Consider the following 23,003-nt stretch of genomic DNA (forward strand, 5'->3'; position numbering starts at 1 on the left):
AGTGACAGAGAGAAAGGTAAGGCCTGGGATTATTCGCAAATGAGGAATTGGGGTTGCCATGACTCATTCTGCGTGCAAATTAGTTCCTCATGGACACCTCAGCCAGTAAGGGGTTGTCAAGGTTTCCTCTTTTCTTTCTCCTCCTCCTCATGCTCCTAAACTATTCTTTGTATTTCTGATGGCAAGAACCATCTCCTCATGTTGACCAATTTGTGCAACACACCATCATGTATCCTGACATCTGTTCTGCCGAGTTCTGCACAGCTCCTTCTGAGTGGTCCAGGCAAGAGCACTGTTTCAGTACCCCACTGTTCTTCTCTTATCACATTTAGTATAACAGCACGGCTTTCATTGTACGCACTTCGCTCATGGGTTGCACACTGGAATTCTTAGCTATGTGATCAGCAGACAACCGCTGGCATCCAGTAGCCACACTTTGGCTTGCCATGCCAGCTCAAATCCAATTAGCATAGCAGATTACTGCAGAATGAGAGCATCATGAATGCTACCAGGAGTTGGCCATCACAATTCTTTGTCTATGGGCATACACCAACCGGACTTCAAAGGAGTGGAATCATTTTGGTGGGGGGATATGGCAGAGTTGCCTTTCAGCACTTACAACATGATATGCATGCAGTCAATGGCACCCTACACAAGGAGAAAGCCTGCAATCCTAGCAAAATCATGTGCTTGCTCCACGTTTCCCTCTCACCAGATATTGAAATGTATTTAGCTTTTATTGAGTACAGAGCCTCAGTAACATCCCTTACACAATAGTAGGTAGATAACTGTGAGAGGTTGCAAATGTCTCCAGCGCCAGCATGGGCGGAGCCCGACCTATCCCAATTCATTGGCATGGTCCCCTTCACAACCACGGGCAATGATGTGCTAGCCCTGTTCGGAGGTTGCAGTTGTGGATGCAGCAGGTGGCAGTTTTCAGTGGGGTCGTCCTTACTGAAGCAGAGATGCCACACATATTGTTTCTTTCTGAGGTTGGAGAATTACTATCTGAACACACTGAGTGGATATGCTGAGGGGCCCTTTCTTCCCCTCCTCCTTCTCCCCATTCCAGCAACTTCTTCCGCTCTACATGTCCTCTGTTCTATTTAAAGTCACCTGGTACATCACTGTGTGTCTGCTATGGCTCAGTTGTTTGCACGTTCACCTTTAAATCACAAGGCTTTGGGTTCAGGTCTCACGAAGACTTGAGTATAAAAATTAAGGCTAATACTCGAAGTGCCGTACTGAGGGAGCAGTGCACTGTCACAAGTGTCATTTTTTAAAATGAGATGCTGAAACAAGGTGCTGTCTGCCCTCTCAGATGGAAGTACAATATCCCATTGCACTATTTTGAAGAACGGCAGAGGAACTATTCCCAGAATTGCAGCCAATATTTATCCATCGATCAACATCATAAAAACAGATTCATTGGTCATCTTCACTGGCCATTGTTGTTTGTGGGAACTTGATCTGCATAAATTAGTTTGCTGTGTTTCCTGCAATACAGCAGTGACTACACTTCAAAAGTACTTCATTGGCTATAAAGCATTTTGGGACATCTGGTGTTCATGAAAAGTGCTATACAAATTAAGTCTTTCATTTCCAATGGGAATGCCTACTCGTGCACTCATGACTGGAAACGATTTCTGCCGAAGCCTTGAAGTCAGAAAATTTTCCTTTAACAATTCCATACCACTCCATGAAGACTTTTACAACTTTAAGCAACTGTATAAGATCATAGAATCATAGATTTCACAGTGCAGAAGGAGGCCATTCAGCCCATCGAGTCTGCACCGGCTCTTGGAAAGAGCACCCTATCCGAGGTCCACACCTCTACCCTATCCCCATAACCCAGTAACCCCACCCAACACTACTGGCAATTTTGGACACTAAGGGCAATTTATCATGGCCAATTCACCTAACCTGCACATCTTTGGACTGTGGGAGGAAACCGGAGCACCCGGAGGAAACCCACGCACACACGGGGAGGATGTGCAGACTCCGCACAGACAGTGACCCAAGCCGGAATCGAACCTGGGACCCTGGAGCTGTGAAGCAATTGTGCTGTCCACAAGGCTACCGTGCTGCCCCATGGCAAGATGTTGAACGTGTGGAATTGTAGCAACTGCCAAACAAATAAACCAGCAGCTAAACTGTAAAAAGTTGATCACAGAATCCCCACAGTGCAGAAGGCCATTCGGGCCATCGAGTCTGCACCAACCCTCTGAAAGAGCACATGCCTCCACCCTATTCCCATGACTCCACCTAACCTTTTGGACACTAAGGGGCAATTTATCATGGCCAATCCACCTAATCTATACATCTTTGGATGTGAGAGGAAAGCAGAGCACCCGGAAGAAACCCACATAGGCAAAGCGAGAACATGCTAACTGCACAGTCACCCAAGGCAGGAATTGCACCCGGGTCCCTGCCATTTTGTGGCAGCAGTGCTAACATCTATCCCACCATGCTGCCCCTTTAAATTGCACTGATGGGGTATACTTCCAGCTGCACATGTTAAGAGAAGGCATCAGTGTTTCAAAATGGCAGCGGTGGTGTCAAATCTGTGTTGAGGACTTGCTGGCGTCACGATCTGCCTGTTCTGGATACCTCCCCCAGCAATTCTCAAAGCGAGGTGATGGCTCTCTCCAATATGGCATCCAGCACGACTCACAACAAACATATGCCGCGGATGCCATTTTGGCCCCAAACATTACACCTAGTCCCAAATGACAACTCCTTGGGTCCACTCCACGTCCAATTTTATGGCGTGAATCAATCAGAATAACCAGGTGACGCAGTTCAAGCTTGGCAGACTTTCAGAAAAAGAGGGAAAAGGCTTTTGTTTTGTGGGGGAGGGGGGTGCGGTGGCAGATATCAGGAAGTTCTCCTTGGCATAGAAGACAATTATATTAAACTTCCAGCATTGGAAATGAGTGATGGGGTAGGGGGAGCAAAAAAAAAAGGAATTATTTAAACTGCAACAATTTAAGAATGATTGAAGAAATAATTGCTTGAAACTAGAGGGTGGAGTTAGGACCTGTCTGCCTGAATGAAGCACCCCTATGCATCCTGATTTCCCACCAACCTGGCCTGCCCCGACTCTCTCCTGCTGCTTTGAATGCTGCAACTTTATTGACATCCGCTGCTGATCATGAGGCAGGCGGGCTGATCCTGCGAGAGTTGGCTGGGGAAGAGGAAAGGGAAGTGAGGTCATGAGACGGCGACGGTCGCTCCCTCGGTCGGCTGGGATCCGGTATGTGTGGGGGCTGCGTTCAGAAGGAGTATCCCGAGCGGGTGAGAGAGAAACGGAAACAGAGAGCGGCTCGGGAGGATGTGCTCCAAACAATCCACCGCACACAAAGGCAGCCATTCAGCCCCTCGCGTCCCTGCTGGCCTTCCAGCTACTTCCCCGTTAACCATCTCAGGCGCAAATCCCAGTGTTTTAAACGCCAGGATACTTTCCTGCCTCTGCCCCTGACTCAGGCGCTGAGTTCCAGATACCCGGGTTTTTTTTTAAAGTTCTCGCCTGCCCATCTGTTATAAAAACAGGAAGTGTTGGAAATACTCCGGCAGGCCTGGCAGCTGTGGGGAGAGGGAAGCTGTGTTGACAGATGTGTGAACGTGCGAACTAGGAGCAGTTCCTATTCGCCGAATCATGGAACCATAGAATCCCTACAGCGCAGAAGGAGGCCTTTTGGTTTATGGAGTCTGCACCGACCCACTGAAAGAGCACCTTACCTAGGCCAACTCCCCTGCTCTTGTCCCATAACCCCACCAAACCTTCACATACTCAGACACTAAGGGGTAATTGATCATGGTCAAAGATGTGCAGGTTAGGTGGATTGGCCATGCTTAATTGCCCTTACTGTCCAAAAAGGTCAAAATGTGCAGGTTAGGTGGATTGGCCATGCTTAATTGCCCTTAGTATCCAAAAAGTTAAGTGGGGTTACTTGGTTACGGGGATAGGTTGGAAGTGTGGGTTTAAATGGGGTGCTCTTTCCAAGGGCTGGTGCAGACTTGATGGGCCGAATGGCCTCTTGTACTGTAAATTCTATGGTCAATTTGCCTAACCTGCACATCTTTGGACTGGGAGGAAACCTGAGCACCCAGAGGAGCTCCACGCAGACATGGGGAGACAATGCAAACTTCACACAGGCAGTCACCCAAGGTTGTAATCAAACCCAGGTCCCTGGCTCTGTCACGTTGCTCCTCTATTCAATAAGATCATGATGTGGAGATGCCGGTGTTGGACTGGGGTGAGCACGTAAGAACTCTTACAACACCAGGTTAAAGTACAACAGGTTTGTTTCAAATCACTAGCTTACGGAGCACTGCTCCTTCCTCATGTGAGGAGCTAGTGATTTGAAACATACCTGTTGGACTTTAATCTGGTGTTGCAATAAGATCATAGTTGATCTACCCTTTTGGGTCAAATGTGATCTCTGGAATAAGAGACATATTGGACTCAAATGTTACTTTCTTGGTTGAGATTGATTTGTCCTGGCAAGAAAAAGCTGCCAAATGCATTTTAAGAATTATGCATCCTCTTTGTGCCTTTCATTTGATTTTGTACCAGTGAATATTAGGACAGTTGCTTCACAGTTCCAGGGTCCCAGGTTCGATTCCCGGCTTGGGTCACTGTCTGTGCGGAGTCTGCACGTTCTCCCTGTGTCTGCGTGGGTTTCCTCTGGGTGCTCCGGTTTCCTCCCACACTCCAAGCATGTGCAGGTTAGGTGGATTGGCCATGCTAAATTGCCCTTTGTGTCCAAAAGAAAAAGGTTAGGAGGGGTTACTGGGTTACAGAGATTGGGTGGAGATGTCGGCTTAGTTAGGGTGCACTTTCCAAGGGCTGGTGCAGACTTGATGGGCCGAATGGCCTCCTTTTGCACTGTAAATTCTATGATCTTTGAATATTAGGGTAGTTAAAATTTGCCATTATTACTGCTCTATTATTTCAGCACTTCTCAGCAACTTGCTTAAATACTTGCTCGTCAACAATATTGGGGGGGGGCGGGGGAGATTCTGTAGTCTGCTCCTTGCAGTGTGATTTCCTTTTTTTATATCTCCGCTAAACCCATATTGTCTTAATCGATGTTCTTCTACAGTACGAAGTCTTACGACACCAGGTTAAAGTCCAACAGGTTTGTTTCGATGTCACTAGCTTTCGGAGCGCTGCTCCTTCCTCAGGTGAATGAAGAGGTGTTCTTCTAGTTCGTCATCCCTCTTCTCTGCTGTAATTGTTTCTTTAATCAATATTATGAACCCTTCCATTTTTGAAAAATATTTTTATTCAAATTTCAACATATAAAACACACAACATTTACAAAAATAAAACCAACCCAAAACAACCCCAGGCTCCTCCTCCCAAACACCCCTCCCCCCATCTGTTGTGGAACCCCTCATTCGTCCCCCTCAGTGCAAATTTCACCTTCTCCAAATACAAGAATTCCATTAGATCCCCAGCCACACTGAGGCACAGGGTGGAGAAGCTGACCTTCATCCCAACTGGAACCGCTTGTGAGGTCAACGAGGTGAACGCTAAAACATCTGTCCCCGCACCATCTGCAAATCAGGCAAGTCTGACACCCCGAATATGGCCATCAGGGGACTGCGCTCCAAGTCCACATGCAAGATCTCCGACATGGCGCTGAAGAACGACCCCCAAAACCTCTTCAACTTCGGGCAGGACCAGAATATGTGTATGATTGACTGGGCCCCTCCCACACGGCTCACTAATATCCTCCACTCCCTTAAACAACTGACACATCCTCAACTTCGTCCGGTTACTACTTTTAGTGTTTTAACCCAAGCCTCACACGCGAGGTTGAGGCATTCACCCTTCGCAGCACCTCACACCACAGTCCCTCCTCTAGCACCATCCTCAGCTCCTCTGCCCACTTGGCCTTATCTCCCTCCAAAGACACCCTATCCTCTAAAATCCTCCCATAAATCATCGAGACAAGACCCCCCCCTCCCCTCCAACCCTATCAGCAACAACACTCTCCACCAACGAGGAGCGCAGTGCCATCGGAAAGGTCAGATAGACCTTTTTCACAAAACCCCGCACCTGCATGTAACTGAAACCCTCTCCTCGAAACACCCCAAACATCGCCCACAACTCCTCCAGACTTGCAAACTGCCCTGCTAGGAACAGATCCTTTATTTCCACCAACCCTCACTCCTCCCATCCCCGAAAACTCGCAGCCATCCTCCCAGGCTCAAACTCATGGTTCCCTCGAATTGGAATCAACTTCAACCCCGTCCCCAACTTATAAGTGCTGCCGAAACTGCTTCCATATTTTCAGCATGGCCACTACCACAGGACTACCCGAATACCTACCTGGGGCAAATGGAAGTGGCACTGTTGCAGATGCCTCCAACCCTGACCCCTTACAAAAACTTGCCTCCATCCTCACCCACAAAGCTTCTGTCTCTCTACTCCAACCCCTCAGCTTTGCTGCCCAGTAATAGCACAACATGTTTTGGAAGGGCCAAACCCCCCAATTCTCACCCCCTTTGTAGTGTCGACCTCCTAATCCTTGCTCTCCCAGTTACCAAAAGTGGGTTATTGCCACCCAAAATGGCAACTCCAACTCCCGCTCCTGGAGAAGATATCATAAAACATTCACTTTTCCCCAAGTTTAGCTTGTAGTTTGAGAAATCCCCCAAATCTCCCAAGCAGTCCCATTATACCCCCAGATTGGAGATATACAATAGCAGATCATCAGCATACAGGGACACCCTATGCTTCCCCTCCCCCTTATCCCCTTCCATTTATTCGAGCACCTCAGCGCAAATAGAAGGAGGGACATGGGGCACTCCTGCCTCATTCCGCTGTGCATAGTGAAGTACCCTGAATTCATCTTGTTTGTACGCACACTCGCCATCAGGCCCTTATTCAACAGTTTCACCCAAGCCACAAACCTAGGGCCAATTCCAAACCTGTCCAACACCATAAATAAATAGCTCCTCTCCACACGATCAAATGCTTTTTCTGCATCCTGCCCCACCTTCACCTTCAACTCCTTCCCTACTGCCGGAGAAACCTCCCCATTCAACAGATGCCGCATATTAGATGACAACTGTCTGTCCTGCATGAACCCTGTCTACTCTTCTCCAGTCACCTTCCGGAGGCACTCCTCCAGCCTGAGCGCCAACACCTTTGCCAGAATCTTGGCATCCACATTCAATAACGATATTGGCCTGTACAACCCCCACTACTGGGTCCTTATCCTTTTCATCAGCAGAGAAATGGATACCTGTCCCATTGTCTCTGGCAGTACCCCTTCGCTACCATTTCCTCAAACATCTCCACCAGCTGTGGCTTCTCATAATACTCCACCAGGAAATCATCCAGTCGTGGTGCTTTACCAGTCTGCATCCTCCGTGTTGCCACCCACACTTCCTTCACCCCCACAGGTTCCTCCACCCCTGCCCTCGCCCTCCTCTCCCACCTCAGGACACTCCAACCACCCCAGAAACTCCCTCATGTCTGACTCAACCTCCAGAGGCTCCGACTTATACAGATTCTTATAAAACTCTTCAAACATCATATTCATCTGCTCCGATGCCACCACCAACTCCCCTGACCTGCCCTAGCCACAAACAATCTCTCTCATGGCCACCTGTTAGTGGAGCTGGCCTGCGAATAAGTGGCTGGCCTTCTCCCCATACTCATAAACAACCCCCTTCGCCTGCCTTACAGAAGGTCAAATCTCACCTGCAGCTCCTTCCACCTCACCTGAAGATCTGGGAGCAGATCCTCTGCACACCTTCCGTCCACCTCCAAAATCTCCTCTACCAACGGTTGCCACTCCTCTCTTGCCTCCCTGTCCACCTGAGCCTTAAACAAATTAACCTCACCCCTCACAACTGCTTTCAAACGCTTCCCACACCACTGACGGCGACACGTCCCCATTCCTATTAAACCCTACATAGTCCTCAATCACCCTTCCCATTTTGGTGCAAAGGTTTGGGTCCGCCAACAACCCCACGTCCAACCTCCAGGCAGGCCTCTGTGCTGGCCTCTTCTCCAGGGTCACATCCACCCAATGTGGAGCATGGTCCCAGATGACAATCGCAGAATATTCTGCCTTCCTCACCCCTGCCAACAGTGCCTTTCTATCCTCGAATTCACATTGTGTACTGGCGAAAATGAATGCTCCCTCTTATCCGGGTTCAGAAACCTCACGGATCCGCCCCATCCATCTCCTTCATGAAAGCATCCAACACGTTTGTGTCCGTCCCCCCATATCCCCGAGGGAGTCGGCGAATGCGGGATGGATCTATCTACCTTCTGATTCGGTACTGTATTCAAGACCCCTCTCGCAGTATTAACTGGTGTGTATCCAAATTTGGTATGGCAGCCAGCATCATCTTCATAAATCATACATCGTTCCAATTTGGGGCGTATACGCTAACCAGCACCACAAACCACCCCTCCAAAGCACCCATTACTATTACATTTCTACACTCCTGATCCGCCACCATCTCCATCTGGAACCTCACGCTCTTACCCACCAGTATCGTGAGCCCCCAGGCTCTGCTATCAAAGCCCAAATTGAACGCCTGACTTACCAAACTCTTCCGCAGCCTCACCTGGTCTTTCACCCTTAGATGGGTCTCTTGCAACAGCTCCTCGCAGCTCTCATTAAATGTGAGAAAACTCTCGCTCACTTCACTGGTCCCCCCAATCCACGCACATTCCACGTCACCAGCTGGACTGGGGATGTCTCATCCCCCTGATCCTCCTGTCAGTCATAACCGCTACTCCTGTCCCCGCCCAGAAAGCGGGACCCAGCCCTAACCCTAGTCACCATCAGCCACCCCTTTCCATTTTTATTGCCCCCTCTATCCTGTCTGAAAACCTTGTAACCAGGAATGCTGAGCTGACATCCCTTCCATATACTTCCCAAGTGTCTTTCAGCCCCCCCCGGCTCATCTGCTTTATTCAATATACTTCCAACCTTGATGTTTGTATCACTAATTATGGACAGTTACTTTGATGTCTATTTTCTAGCCTTTGTTTTCTCTGCCCTCCATGCTTAGTTACCAATTTTCTGCTTTCCTTTTCCAGCTTTACTTCTCTATGTGTTCCCCTCTCCCTTCAAAGCTAATTTAAATCTTCCCCAACAACACTGACAAAACGTCTTGCCGCAATATTGGTTCCAGTTCTGTTGAAGTGTAACGGAAGAGGACAATGTAAGTAATTGAACCTTAAGTTCAGTTCGGCAAAATGTAACTACTTATTAGCTACCTCCTAGGGGAGGTGACAGCAAGTTAATTGAACTTATCTTTCACTCGAACTACTTCAAGTAATTGAACCTTAAGTTCAGTTCTGCAAAATTATTAAATAAGTAGTTACATTTTGCAGAACTGAACTTAAGGTTCAATACTTACATTGTCCTCTTCCAAGTTATAGATAAGTTCAATTAACTTGCTGACACCTCCCCTCCTTGGGTGTGACGTTGTCCTCTTCTGTGTTTACTGTAATGTCATTTTCTCAAATTCAGCATTCATTTTCTGTGCTTTGCTAATTCTGCTGCTGTTACACTGCTTAAATCTCAAGCCTTTCCTGTGGGGCTCTGCACACTCTAGGTGGTAGCCTGGGGTTTTTTGCCCGGGATGTGTTGTAATTTGAGATCCTGGGATTTGAAGCTGGGACTGAGGCCTGGGAGCTGGGACAGGTTAATGTGAAAATTGAGGGAGAACAGGTTGAGTCATTCCTGACAGCGAACAGGGCAACCTTTTGATTGCGTTGAATTTGTGTTCGCATCAGATTACACCTGACGAGAAGTGTTTTCCATTCTATCAAATTATGGCTGTTTTAATGTAGAGCCCTTTTGTTTTAAAAATCAATAGAGCTGGGCATGTTTTGTGTGTTTGTGAGTTCTATTAATCACTCTGATCTTGAATTTCACTCCCATCTTTTCCTTGAAGTTTGTATCTCTCAAAGGGATATGTAAAATGAGATGGCACCATAGTGTAGCATACTGTGCCAGAAAGTTACAGATGCGTCAGCAGTTCTTCCTAAAGTTGAATTGCAATCTCTCCTGCTTATTGGCAGGGAGGACCTTGATGGACCCATGGTTCATCGTCTGAACTCGTGCATATACATTTTTTTCTTATTCCGATTTGTTTCTCTTTGTTCTGGTGGTATTTAATCCTTGTTCAGGTTTGGATTCATGATTTCCAGCTCTTTATTAGCATGTGAGCCTTCACAATTCAACGATTTGGTTGAGGTGCAGGAAGGAACTCAGGTTGACATCCCGACACTCTTACTGCCCGCTGCTGCCTGAGCTAGCATCAGGAAACTCAGCAAAGGCTGGGCTTTGGAATTAACACTAGACTTGCCTGTGATGCTCATTATTTTGGTTGACCCAGGGTTATTTTAAATCAAGTCTATTTAAGGCCAATTGTGAGTATTGTCACAACAATATTAAGGTGATACTGCACATTTATTTTGAATGAATAGATGCTGAAGGGCTGTAAGACATACTGTAAGAGCTGACAAAAGAAGCTTTCCATCTTTTAGCATGGGTTGAAAGTCTCTATAAAGGTCTTAAATGAGGGAGTCTGAGCATAGACTCTGGTAGATTGGGTCACAGCACAAAATGGTCCTTGACTTGTTACAAAGTGGTAATCTCACTCAGCAAGATTGGAAAGTGGGAAAATGTGCAGTAGGCGTTTGCTGTTCATACAGTTTTGGGAACATTCGTTTGTGTTGGACTTGGGAGCATTTGATGTTAGTCCAAGGTACCAAAATTAGAAAAAACAGATTTAATTTCCCCATAGTATTGGGCCACTGTGCACAAAACAAAATTCAGTGGGAGGAATTGAAAATATCCCAATTACTGTGGAAATGAGCGGCAATGCTATGTATGGGGATAGTTGGAATGAGACAGTGACTTATTTACATGGTCTGATTTCACATGAGGTGCAAAAGCAGAGTGCAGGCTTTCAATCTCGCAGCTTCTGAGATTGACGTCCTCCGTTACAGCCAGATGTTTTCCTGGATTTGAAGAATAAAGTGTTCATTATTAAATCGAAGGGCTTGCTAGATACATGGTTGACTTTTTTGCTGATATTTCGGTTATTTTTATAGACATAGAATTTACAGTGCAGAAGGTGGCCATTCAGCCCATTGAGTCTGTGCCGACCCTCTGAAAGAACACCCTACCCAGGTCCACTCCCCCACCCTATCCCTGTAACCCCACCTAACCGCATCTTTGGACAATAAGGTGCAATTTTTAGCATGACCAATCCACCCGAACCTGCACATCTTTGGACTGTGGGAGGAAACCGGAGCACCAGGAAGAAACCCACACAGACACGGGGAGAATGTGCAAACTGCACACAGATAGTCACCCAAGGCTGGAATCAAACCCAAGTCCCTGGCCCTGTGAGGTAGCAGTGCCGCTGTGCCACCATGCTGCTCATGTCACATAGTTCATGTTTTAGCATTGGTCATTCCTAAACGAGCTAGATTTGCAGTGTGGGTACTAGGCAGGGATGTCCTATGCCCCCCCTGTTTGCACTAGCGATTGAGCCGTAATCACGTTAAGACATTCGGGGGTATGGAAAGGGATAGTGTGGGGGGGGGGGGGTTAGAACATAGGGTGTCCTGAGATGCCGGTGACTTGTTGTTATACGTGTCGGAACCCAGTGTGTCAATAGGGGGAATATTGGACCTGCTTCGGGTGTTTGGATCTTTCTCGGGGTACAGATTAAATCTAGACAAGACAAGAGTGAATATTTTGTGGTGTCTCGGCCAGGGGTGAGGGGGTTGCCATTCCATTGGGCAGGGACTCACTTTTGATACCTGGGGGTGCAGGTTGCCCGGGAGTGGGGGGGCTCTGTACGTACAACATTTCTACTTTGGCAGGGAGAGTGAAAGCTGATCTGGCAAGGTGGGATGGTCTCCCTCTGTCACTGGCGGGTCGGGTACAGGCGGTTAAAATAAATATGTTGCCGCGATTTCTGTTTATTTTCCAATACCTGCCGATTTTCCTGCCAAAGGCATTTTTCAGAGAGATTGAAGGAATGATTACCTCATTCATATGGGGAGGGAAGGTGGCCAGAGTTAGAAAGGTGCTGCTACAAAGGGGAAGGCAGGCAGGGGATTTGGGATCAAAGCAAAGTGGGAGGAAGAGTTTTTTTTAACAAACAATTTTATTGAGGTATTTTAGGCATATAGAAAAAGTGACATTGTACAGTACAAAAAAAGCCAAGACACAAATTAAACATAGTGCAAACAAGGCTCATGTGTTTTGGTCCTATCCAAAGCTGGAGCATTACTGGAAGGAGGTTTTTAGGGTAATTTCTAAAATGGTGCACGTGAAATTGGACCCGGCCCTCAGGAGGCCATATTCAGGGTGTCGGACCGGCCGTGGTTGGAACGGGTGTGGAGGCAGATGTTGTAGCCTTCGCTCGTTGATCGCCCGAAGGCTGATCCTGTTGGGATGGAGAGCAGCCTCTCCACCCTGTGCCCTGGCGTGGCGGGGGGACCTGTTGGAATTCTTGACTCTTGAGAAGGTTAAGTTTGAACTGAGGGGAAGGATGGAGGGGTTCTACAATTCATGGGCATTATTCATTATGCACTTTCAAGAACTGGATAACATCAAACATTAGTTGGGGGGAGGGGAATGTATGTGTTAATGGTGACCATGGGTGATTCCTCAATTATTTGTGTTATTTGTTTATGTTAACATGCGGGCAGTTTGGGGGTTTGTGGGAGGATGGGATTGTTGTTGTTGATATGGGGATTGACATTGCATTCGTTACTGCTTATTGTTTATTGTTGGTGGGTGCAAATTTGGGAGAAAATGTGAAAAAGGAGAATAAAAATATTTTGAAAACAAGATTTTCAATGTGGGTAATGCACTTTGCAATCTACACGCCTGGGGCAAAAATGATGTAGGGTTTCCACTTTTTATCACGATTCAGTGAGTACTCGAACATACTGAACACCAGTGGCTGTTGGGTAAAGGAGGAGTTACAGTTGAGTTGTGTTGCACCCAGCCACTGCCAAACTTGACTAACCCTGTCTTTACTCACCAGCTGGGCTTATGCAAGAAGAGTAGCCACTATAGTGTATAGCAGGACTGAGCATCGTATGGAACTCTACTATAGCAAGGCTGTATTGTTCCATTTTCTTTTGGCTGTTTCTTTTTAAATGAGACATCTGATGCATTTTGCAACCACGTGTTCTATATGGGGCCCATTCGTGCCATTTAAATCGCTGTTCAACATCCAAACCTGAGAGGGATGCCAATGATGGGACTGGAGTAAAATTTAAAGGAAAATGGATAGACGTATTGCTAATTTGCAGTTATTCATAATTTGCTGTATTTCTTAGCTATGTGTTTTCAATACATTTTAGAAATGGCACATGTACGGGAGTTATATTAAACCTTCATAAATCACTGGATAAATGTCGTCTGGCGTATTGTGCCCCACGTTTAACAAGGCAGTGTGTTACAAAGGGGAGGCGGTGGCATAGTGGTATTGTTACTGGACTAATTATCCAGAGACCCACAGTAATGGTCTGAGGACCTCGGTTCAAATCCCACCACAGCAAATGGTGGAATTGAATTCCATAGAAAACGTGGAAGTAAAAGCCTAATGATGACCGTGAAACAATTGTCAATTGTCAAACAAAAATTGTCATATCAGCAGTTTAACGGCAGGACTGTGACAGCAATTTCGCCCAGGTTAGTGAATGACCTGAACCCTTTGGATGTTGGTTGAGGTAGAATTGGGGCTGATTCTGATGATCTGTGTGGCAACCATTGTGTGTTAGCGGCAACACATGGCGAGTGGTTGCCTGAATAAGTTGTTCGAGGACTGCTGCTGTCAGTGATGCCGTTTCATAGGAAGAGTTACTTTCTATGAAAGGAAACAAAACACCGCTGCATAAAATGCAAGCTATGACATTGATCCCAAGTGATATCATGGAAAGCTCGAATCTCACTGTCATTTACAGTGACACTCGAGCCAGTTGTGTCAGGTGACCAAGGTATTACCTTTCTTGATTTTGAATTGGGCTGTTTCTGGAAGATACCTAACCCAGCTGCCAGATAAATCTATCTTGTACCTGTCCACCTATAATATGTTTAAAACGGTAAATGACTGAGAATGCCAATATTACACCTGTAGATGATGCGGGCAAGTAATGTTAAGTGACAAATTGGAAACAATGGCAGCTCACTGAGCGTTATGTCAACACCGATGGAGTAGCTCCTGCACATGTGCAGATGCAGTGGCATCTCTGAGTCTGTTACTGTAAAGTGAGAGATGCCTTTCAGTGCAGCTCTGCTTTCTGTTCCTGAATTATGCATTTTTGTTTGCAAGTTGGTTCCTATATATCAAATATTTTGGAGCTTTACATTGTATTGAAAGTTTAATTTCAGGTCATTTCCAATTAAGGGGCAATTTAGCGTGGCCAATCCACCTACCCTGCACATCTATAGGTTACAAGGGTGAGACCCACGCAAACATGGGGAGAATGTGCAAACTTTACACGGACAGTGACCTGGGGCCGGGAATGAACCCAGGTCCTCAATGCCGTGAGACAGCAGTACTAACCACTGTGCCGTCGTCCCACCTATTGCTCTGCTTGTTGACCTACATTGTTTCCAGGTCTGGTATATCTCAATATAAACATTCTCATCCTTGTTTTTAATTCCTCACTGCTCCCTTCCTCCATAGCCATCTCCAGCCAGACAGCATTCCTGCAATCCTTGAATTCTATTTTCCATTTTCCTTGATTCACAATTGACAGCCATGCCTTCAGCAACCTCTCAGCCCTCATCTCTGTGATACCCTCCCTAAACTTCTCCACTTTTCCAACTCTCTTGCTTTGCCAGCATGTGAATGAATAAAAAAAAATCTCCTCTGCACCATTTGCAAGACCTTAATGCCCTTGTTAAAAGTGGTGCACAATACGTCAGCCGACATTTATCCAGTGATTTATGAAGGTTTAATATAACTTCCGTACATGTGCTGTGTTCCTTTTATTGATAAGGCCAAGGATCTGATGCACTTTTTAAAAAAAAAAGAACTTTGTATATGTAAACTCCCGGCTCTTCTTCTTGAATTTAGAAACATGTAAAGCAGACAAAACTGGTTGCTGTCACCAGAGGAGTTTCAGGCCTGGCTGACCAGGAATCTCCCACACTTTGTGATGAATTTACAGGTTGATAATCAACCAGTTTGGCTGCATTATGAACACCACCCATGGCTATCATGCATGTCCTGAAGTGGGAATGGGAACCTAGAGTTGTTGGCTCAGAGGCAGAGACGCTACCCAATGCACCACAAGACCTCTTCCCCTGGCTATTGCTATTCAGTAACACTTGAGTACATTTTTCATGTTGGTGTTAGCCATTGAACAAATTGCCTGGCAGCATGTGTCCTCCTCGACTGTGACTCTTGCTGTACTTGAATTGTCTTTATTGTCTGCTGTGCCGCCCGTAATTTCACAAGCCATCAATTGGGAAAATTATACAGCAGGTTACCTTCTCTGTCTTTGGTTCAATTCTTTGTAGCTGGCGACAACGGGACTGGCAATGTCCTGGAAATGGCTCATCTCTGATTTTGAAAGTGCTCTTGCTGCAAAGTATTTATAAGAATAAGATGGATAAGTTCATGTGTGAATCCACATTTGTTTTCTTTCCTAACAGGGTAACACCTGCTTAGAGAATGGCTCCTTTCTGCTAAATTATGTGGCTTGTGCCGAGTGCAGCAAAAGAGACTTTGTGTTAATTGCTAATCGAACCCAAGATGATGATGATGGAGAAGAAATTGTTACATATGACCGTAAGTTACTGTCTATGGAATCTGAATAATATAGTACCTCAAACTGGCAAGCGTTGCATTGGAACTGTACATGTTAAAGAGCACTGCCATTCTTCAAATCTGTTGGCTATCCCTTAAACAAAACTAAGAACATTGCCTTTATAGAACATAGAACTGTACAGCACAGTACAGGCCCTTCGGCTCACGATGTTGTGCCAAACTAGTCTGAAACTAAAATCAAATCAACCTACTCCCAATCATTCTCGTGCACTCCATATGCCTATCCAATAACCGCTTGAAAGTTCCTAAAGTGTCCGACTCCACTACCATAGCTGGGAGTGCGTTCCACGCCCCAACTACTCTGAGTAAAGAATCTACCTCTGACATCCCTCCTATATCTTCCACCATGAACCTTTTAGGTATGCCCCCTTGTAACAGCTACATCCACCCGAGGAAAAAGTCACTGAACGTCCACTCTTTCTATCCCTCTCAACATCTTATACACCTCAATTAAGTCACCTCTCATCCTCCTTCGCTCCAATGAGAAAAGCCCTAGCTCCCTCAACCTTTCCTCATAAGACCCACCCACCAATCCAGGCAGCATCCTGGTAAATCTCCTTTGCACCCTTTCCAATGCTTCCACATCCTTCCTATAATGAGGTGGCCAGAACTGCACACAATACTCCAAATGTGGTCTAACCAAGGTGTTGTACAGTTGCAGCATAACCTCACGGCTCTTAAACTCAATCCCCCTGTTAATAAATGCTAAATTGCCTATGTTTTTTTCTTTCACGGGATTCGGGCGTTGCTGACTAGGCCAGCATTTTTTGTCAATCCCTAATTGCCCTTGAAGGTGGTGATAAACTGCCTTTTTGAACCGCTGCAGTCCATATATTCCCTACATTGCAGAAGGAGGCCATTTGGCTCATTGAGTCTGCACTGACCCTCCAAAGGAGCAACCTACCTAAGCCCACGACCCGTAACCCCACCGAACATTTTGGACACTAAAGGGCAATTTAGCATGGCCAATCCACCGAACCTGCACATCTTTATACTGAGAGAGGAAACCGGAGCACCTGGAGGAAACCAACACAGACACGGGGAGAACATACAAACTTCACGCAGGCAGTCGCCCAAGACTGGAATCAAACCTGGGTCCCTAGCACTGTGAGGCAGCAGTGCTAACCACTGTGCCATCATGTGGTGTTGATACATGTGGTGTTAGGAAGGGAGTTCCAGGATTGTGACCCAGTGACTGTTAAGGAACAGCAAAAAAGTTCAGGATGGTAAGCGGCTTGGAGGGGAACTTGCAGGTGGTGGTGTTCCCATGCATCTGCTGCCTTTATCCTTCTAGATGGTAGAAGTCATGGGTATGGAAAGATGCTGTTTAAGGAGCCTTGGTAAGTTGCTGCAGCATCTTGTAGAAGGATCACACTGCTGCCACTGTGCTTCAGTGGTCGGGGAGTGAATGTTGTTAAGGTGGTGGATGATGTGCCAATCAAGTGGACTGCTTTGTCCTGGTGGAAGCCAGGAGGTGTGTTACTTGCTGCAGAATTCCCAGCCTCTGACCTGCTCTTGTACCCATGACATTTATATGGCTGGTCCCGTTCAGTTTCTGATCAATGATAGCTCCCAGGATGTTGATTGAGAGATTTCTAGAAGATTGACTGGAAAATTGCAAGCTTTCCTGCATCTCAGAATCACAGAATACTGCTTCAGTGCAGAAGAGGCCCTTCGGCCCATCGAGTTTACACCAACACATGAAAGGTCCTGTCATGCCCACCTAATCCCATTTGCCAGCACTTGAATGTTATAACATGCCAAGTTCTCATCCAAGTACTTTTTAAAGGATGTGAGGCAAGCTGCCTCTACAATCCTCCCAGGCAGTGCATTCCAAACCATCACCACTCTCTGGGTAAAAACACTTTTCCTCAAATCCCCCCTAAACCTCCCATCCTCTGTATCAGATGAATGAGTTTGACATCAGTTGTTTTAACTGTTGTAATGAATAAGTAGTTTGCAGATATTGTCTGGATTAATGCAGTGTACCTTTGTGTAAGTAGGATCTTGTGATAGCCCACAACCAGAATATTAGTCTAGAGATGTTGATTTTATTTGTGAGAAATGCCCTTGCTTGCTACCGTCTTGGAGATATTTAACCTCTGAAATAGCAGTTAGAGGAATTTCAGAAAACCCATTAAGCATTTGTATGCTTCTCGGCATGTCATTTGATGACTCTAGTTTGTTGTGAATTTGTTTTTGTTGCAAAATTTCCCAGTTGTTTTGCTGTCCAGTTGCAGAGCTGGGAGATCAGAATCGCTGACTATGCACCTATGTGGCAGCGAAATGTTTTAAATGCCAGGTGTATATTTCCCTATAATAATTTTTGATTGGCACTCAATGAAAGGTCATTAACCCTTCAACATGCCATCAGCTCCTGCTGGGGGTGGGGGGGATATCCTGAAAATAAAGCCACAACCATAAAATTCCCACCAAGTAGTGATTTCAAAGCTCTGGTTTCCTCTGGGGTTTCAAGTGACATTTATGAGTTGCTTGAGATTTGTTTTTGTAGCTTTACATGATGGCGATGCCTCAGGTATCTGCTGTTGTCAATCTGTTGTGCTGCACTCTAATGCCACTTCTGAACCAGGTCCATTTTCTGCATTCTTAACTCTAATCTGTGTTCCATTATCCCTTGCAGATGTCTGTCAGAATTGCCACCATATTATAGCACAGCATGAGTACACATTCACTGTTGTTGATGATTACCAGGTAAGGGCGATTCAGTGATTTCTAAACCACAATTCTCAAAATAATTGTCCACCCTACCACATCCAGCTGGTTTAGTTTCTTGCTGAGATTGTGCAATGCGGCTTTGCCTCTGTTGCAGCATCATGTCAGACAGGCTTTTAGAAAAGCCAGCGAGATTTGATCACCTAACTTCACTGTGAGGTTCTCCCTCTGCTGAGCTGAAAAACTGTTTTAAAAGTCAGTTACATCCAGGCTGCTGCTGCTATTTCTTTCCACACTCGTAACCCTGTTGTGATCTTTTTATATAATTGGAACAATATGTACCGAGGTGAGTCATGACACTGATTGTCAGGCGTCGTCTGAATTTATGAACAATCCTTCAAAAGGAGCAAAATATAAATTCTAGAGAGAGGCATACGATGTTGTGGGTACCAGTTTGAGTGCCTTTTTCTTAGGGCTCGAAAGGTTGGAGTATTCTAACTTGGTATACAAGGATAAAAATAACAGGTTTGTCAGGAGCACTTGTTAAACTTTAGAGCAGTGCAGTGACACCTTTATAATTACAGTTCCTTCACATCCACTGCATTAAAATAAATACCTTCTTGGCTCAATGGAAGTGTTTTTAAAGTTTCAAATTATCAGACATGAATCATCTGTTAAGTACATTGAAGCAACTTCCCTCTAAAGTTACCTCCTCTTAGAGTGGAATGATACAGCCTTTAGCCATTTTCTGATCAGCTGAGTACGTGGGAACGGTTTCCTTCAGCTTTGGCCTACATGCATTGGTTTCTTTTTGTTTCATTAGGAAGTGATTTAAATATCCTGTTAGAAATTCAGATTAAAAGTGGTGTTTCACAGTTACAACATTTAACATGGATCCAACAGTCTTGTCATAACTATTGTACTTATGTTGACATTTTTCTCCATCTTACTCCAGGAGTACACCATGTTGTGTATGCTGTGTGGGAAAGCAGAAGACTCAATCAGTGTATTGCCCGATGATCCCCGACAGATGGCTCCTCTCTTCTGAAAGCTCTGTTTCTGCTCAAAGAATGCCATGCGCTTTGGGTAGGGAGTGCTGCAGCAATTTTAGTTGGCGAGCAGAAGCCAAGTTGCAATACTGAAATGAAAGTCCGATCTGAAATGAAAGTCAGATTTGAAATGAAAGCAGATGTTTTGGTCATGATTAAAGCAGGTATATAAATAAACTGCTTCACCACCCTTTCCACAAAAAAAATGAGTTCACTTTTATTCTTGCTTATCTGCCTACCATATCAGACCGACTCATTGGCGTCTTATTTCAAATGTATAACTTTTGTGATCTTTCAAGCTGAAGAAATTAGCTGAGGGTGGAGATGAAAGCTGCTTTTACTTTTAATCCATTTACACGGTCGTGTGCTGCATTTATATTTTCCTTGAGAAGGCTGACCCTGTTATTTCTTGAATTGGCCTCCAACGGGTCCATCGGGCAATTCCTTTGCAATACTGTTGCAATGTTAAACTCTGCTCTTAAGCGTTGTGTAACCCCAGTGTGATTAACAGTAAAAGCATCTTTTATCTTCCTCTCTCAGACAGTACACATTTGCCTCAACTTGAAAGACTACTGAAGTTATACATCACAAATAAGACACACCAGTCAGTCTGAAATGGTGGTGAAACAAGTTGCTGCTCGTAAAGGCATTGTTCACGATAGTAGGAGTAAATTAACTTTAATCTTGGGGCAGTGTTGAGATTATTTATGATTCCAGAAAATTTAAATATGCTGTAAATGATGAAAAATGTACTGAAGTGAACTGAAAACTTAACCCTTCCTTTTCAGAAAATATATGAGAATTGAGTTTTTGAGCATATATAATTTGGAGATGTCACCTTGTGGCTGTCTGAATATCTTCCTTCATTTGATAGTTTTGTTAAGCATTCTGTCCTTCAGAGGAAATACAAATTTACATTAACTCCCAGTGGCCTAATTTGGGCTTTCAAGCGCTAAGAATGTATTCTCATGTTCACATCTATTCCATTTAGCTAGATAATGATGTGCAGAAAGGGTTCCACTTGAGGCATCGCACTGTCATTTTATCCATTATTTGTTAATCTGTTGAATGAATCAAAGTTTTGATGCATTCCGAACCACCAAATCTGTCCAATTTTTGAAGTTTATACACATTCCAGTAACTGTGGCTGGGATTTTCCGTCCGCCCCCGTGGCGTGTTTTCTGGTGGTAAGGGCAATTCACCATTGGCCACTGGCAGGATCTACTGCTCTCGTCGAAGTCCACAGTGCTTTGTATGGCTCACCCACCCCACCACGGGCGGGTCGTTGGTCCCACTGGCAAGAAGGACTGGAAAATCCCGCCCTATAATTTTCGATGAAATAAAAGTGTGTCACGGCACAATATAGGGATCATGAAGTGCGTTATAGCTGTTAACAAATGCAAGCGCAAACCACTTTCAAACAGTGTAAAACTTAACAATGCCAATCCTTTCTAACTTGATTAGAAACACGATTCAAAGTTGTTCAACAGAGTCCATCCCATTACTGCATACATGTGGCATGAGCGGCTGTTAACCACACAGCAGACAACTAACCAAACATATCCTGAATAACGTTCTGGGTTGCTTGCATGTTGTTGCCCATGGTGTTTGTAAATTAATTGATGCAAAATACACTGAATTTATGTCTCTTTTAAAACACTCTGTAAAGTCAATGCAATTGATAATTTATTTACATCAGCCACGTCACTCAGACAGTGATACATTTTTCCAATCCAGTAACTTGCAGGCTATTGGCACTTTTGGTTTTTAAAGGGTGGGGGATGGACAAGATTTAACTCTACAAGTCACTAGGGGCCTGTTCATCGGCTTCTTTGTTGTCCCTTGTTGCCCTTTTTCTTGCCCTGTATCATCTCAGCTTGACTACCGTAAACATTAACATTTTAAAATACTTTATTTAGTTAATGATCTATAGAATGCAGAAGATTGATGGAAGTCTTTCAGCCAAGAGGTTGAGTTGACATTCCTAAGCTATTTGTGGTTTATTGCTGTTTTTACTCCAACAGGAAGCCATCTGTCAACTAAAAAATTACAGCTTTTTAAAAATTCTGGCAACTTTGTTAGTTTAACTTGCTGAATTCTATTTTGACAGTTATTTTGGAAAGTAATATGTTGTTATATCGTATTCGAATCAATAAATAAAAATGTTATTTCAATATCTAGATTGTGGATGTTTTTATCGCCGTGCTTGGTTTGATTTGCTTATATGGGAGCTGGAGTAGGCCATTCAGCCTGCTCCACTATTCAAATATGATCATGGCTGATCACAAACTCACCCCTTTCCTTTTACGTCATAGGTATATAGAATTCTGTCAATCTCTACCGTAAACATACTCAATGATTGAGCTCCCACAGCCCTCTGGGGTAGAAAGTTCCAAAGATTCACATAACACTCTTGAGTAAAAAATAATTCTCATCTCAGTCCTAAGTGGCTTCTCCCTTATTTTGAAATTGTCCTCTGGTTCTGGACTCCCCAGCCAGCAGAAACATCTTGCCTGCATTCACTGTCTATTCCTCTGAGGATTTTGTAGGTTTCAATGAGATCACCTCTCAGTTTTCGAAACTCTAGAGAAAACAGGCCCAGTTTCCCCAATCTCTCTTCATAAGGCAGTCCCGCCATCCCCGGAACAAGTCTGATGAACCTTCGTTGCATTCCCTCTATGGCAATAAAGTCCATTTTTTGTGCGTTTTCAAAATGGACATGGCTCAGCGGACAGAATAGTTCACCTGATGCCTTGCAGCAGTTTCAAAGTAACAAGAACCACAGGGAGGGGAGTCTGTTCCAGCTAACTTTGAACGAAGGAAAGACCTTTGCAGGCCTTTGCAGCTCTTAATATCCCATAATGGGCGCAAAGGAGATGAAGGATAAAAAGCCCTGCGCACTAGAGATCTGCCTCTTTTGGGACTGGCCTGTGCGTGACCAACTGTAGCAGAACAACCAAGTTCAAGGACCCGTGACCATTCCTGAAGGACGAGCCCAGCTGCGACGAACCCAACAACTTCCAACCGACCACGTGGACCCGGATAAAGGCTTTATCTCGCACAGTGCCGGTCACTCGAAGTTAAGTAAAGGTCATCTTAGTTGGTAGATGTAGTTTAGTACTGAGCCGCGTGTATTATTGCATAGAGATACAAGTCTTGTATTATTAATAAACTGTGTTTTTGAGCTAACATACTGGTTGTCGGGTCATTTGGTCAATATACGAAACAGCTTCTGGTTCACATAAAGGGTAAAAAGGCAACACACGGACCCGGGTTCAATTCTAGCCTTGGTTGACTGTGTGGAGTTTGCACTTTCTCTCCATGTCTGTGTGGGTTTCCTCCCACAGTCCAAAGATGTGCAGGTTAGGTGGATTGGCCATAATGTCCAGGGATCTATAGGTTAGGTGGGGTTACGGGGGT

At 45.1% G+C, this 23,003-nt stretch overlaps 1 protein-coding gene across 1 annotated transcript; it reads left to right on the forward strand.

The window, feature by feature from the left end:
- The first annotated feature begins 3,181 nt into the window (after nucleotides 1-3,181).
- On the forward strand, nucleotides 3,182-21,757 carry churc1 (churchill domain containing 1). The gene is made up of 4 exons (XM_072485511.1): nucleotides 3,182-3,297; nucleotides 15,687-15,822; nucleotides 18,503-18,573; nucleotides 19,490-21,757. The coding sequence occupies exons 1-4, from the start codon at nucleotides 3,259-3,261 to the stop codon at nucleotides 19,580-19,582; spliced, it is 339 nt and encodes a 112-aa protein (XP_072341612.1). The 5' UTR covers nucleotides 3,182-3,258; the 3' UTR covers nucleotides 19,583-21,757.
- Nucleotides 21,758-23,003: the final 1,246 nt, after the last annotated feature.

This window comes from Scyliorhinus torazame, chromosome 2 (assembly GCF_047496885.1).
Source record: "Scyliorhinus torazame isolate Kashiwa2021f chromosome 2, sScyTor2.1, whole genome shotgun sequence".
NCBI lineage: Eukaryota > Metazoa > Chordata > Chondrichthyes > Carcharhiniformes > Scyliorhinidae > Scyliorhinus > Scyliorhinus torazame.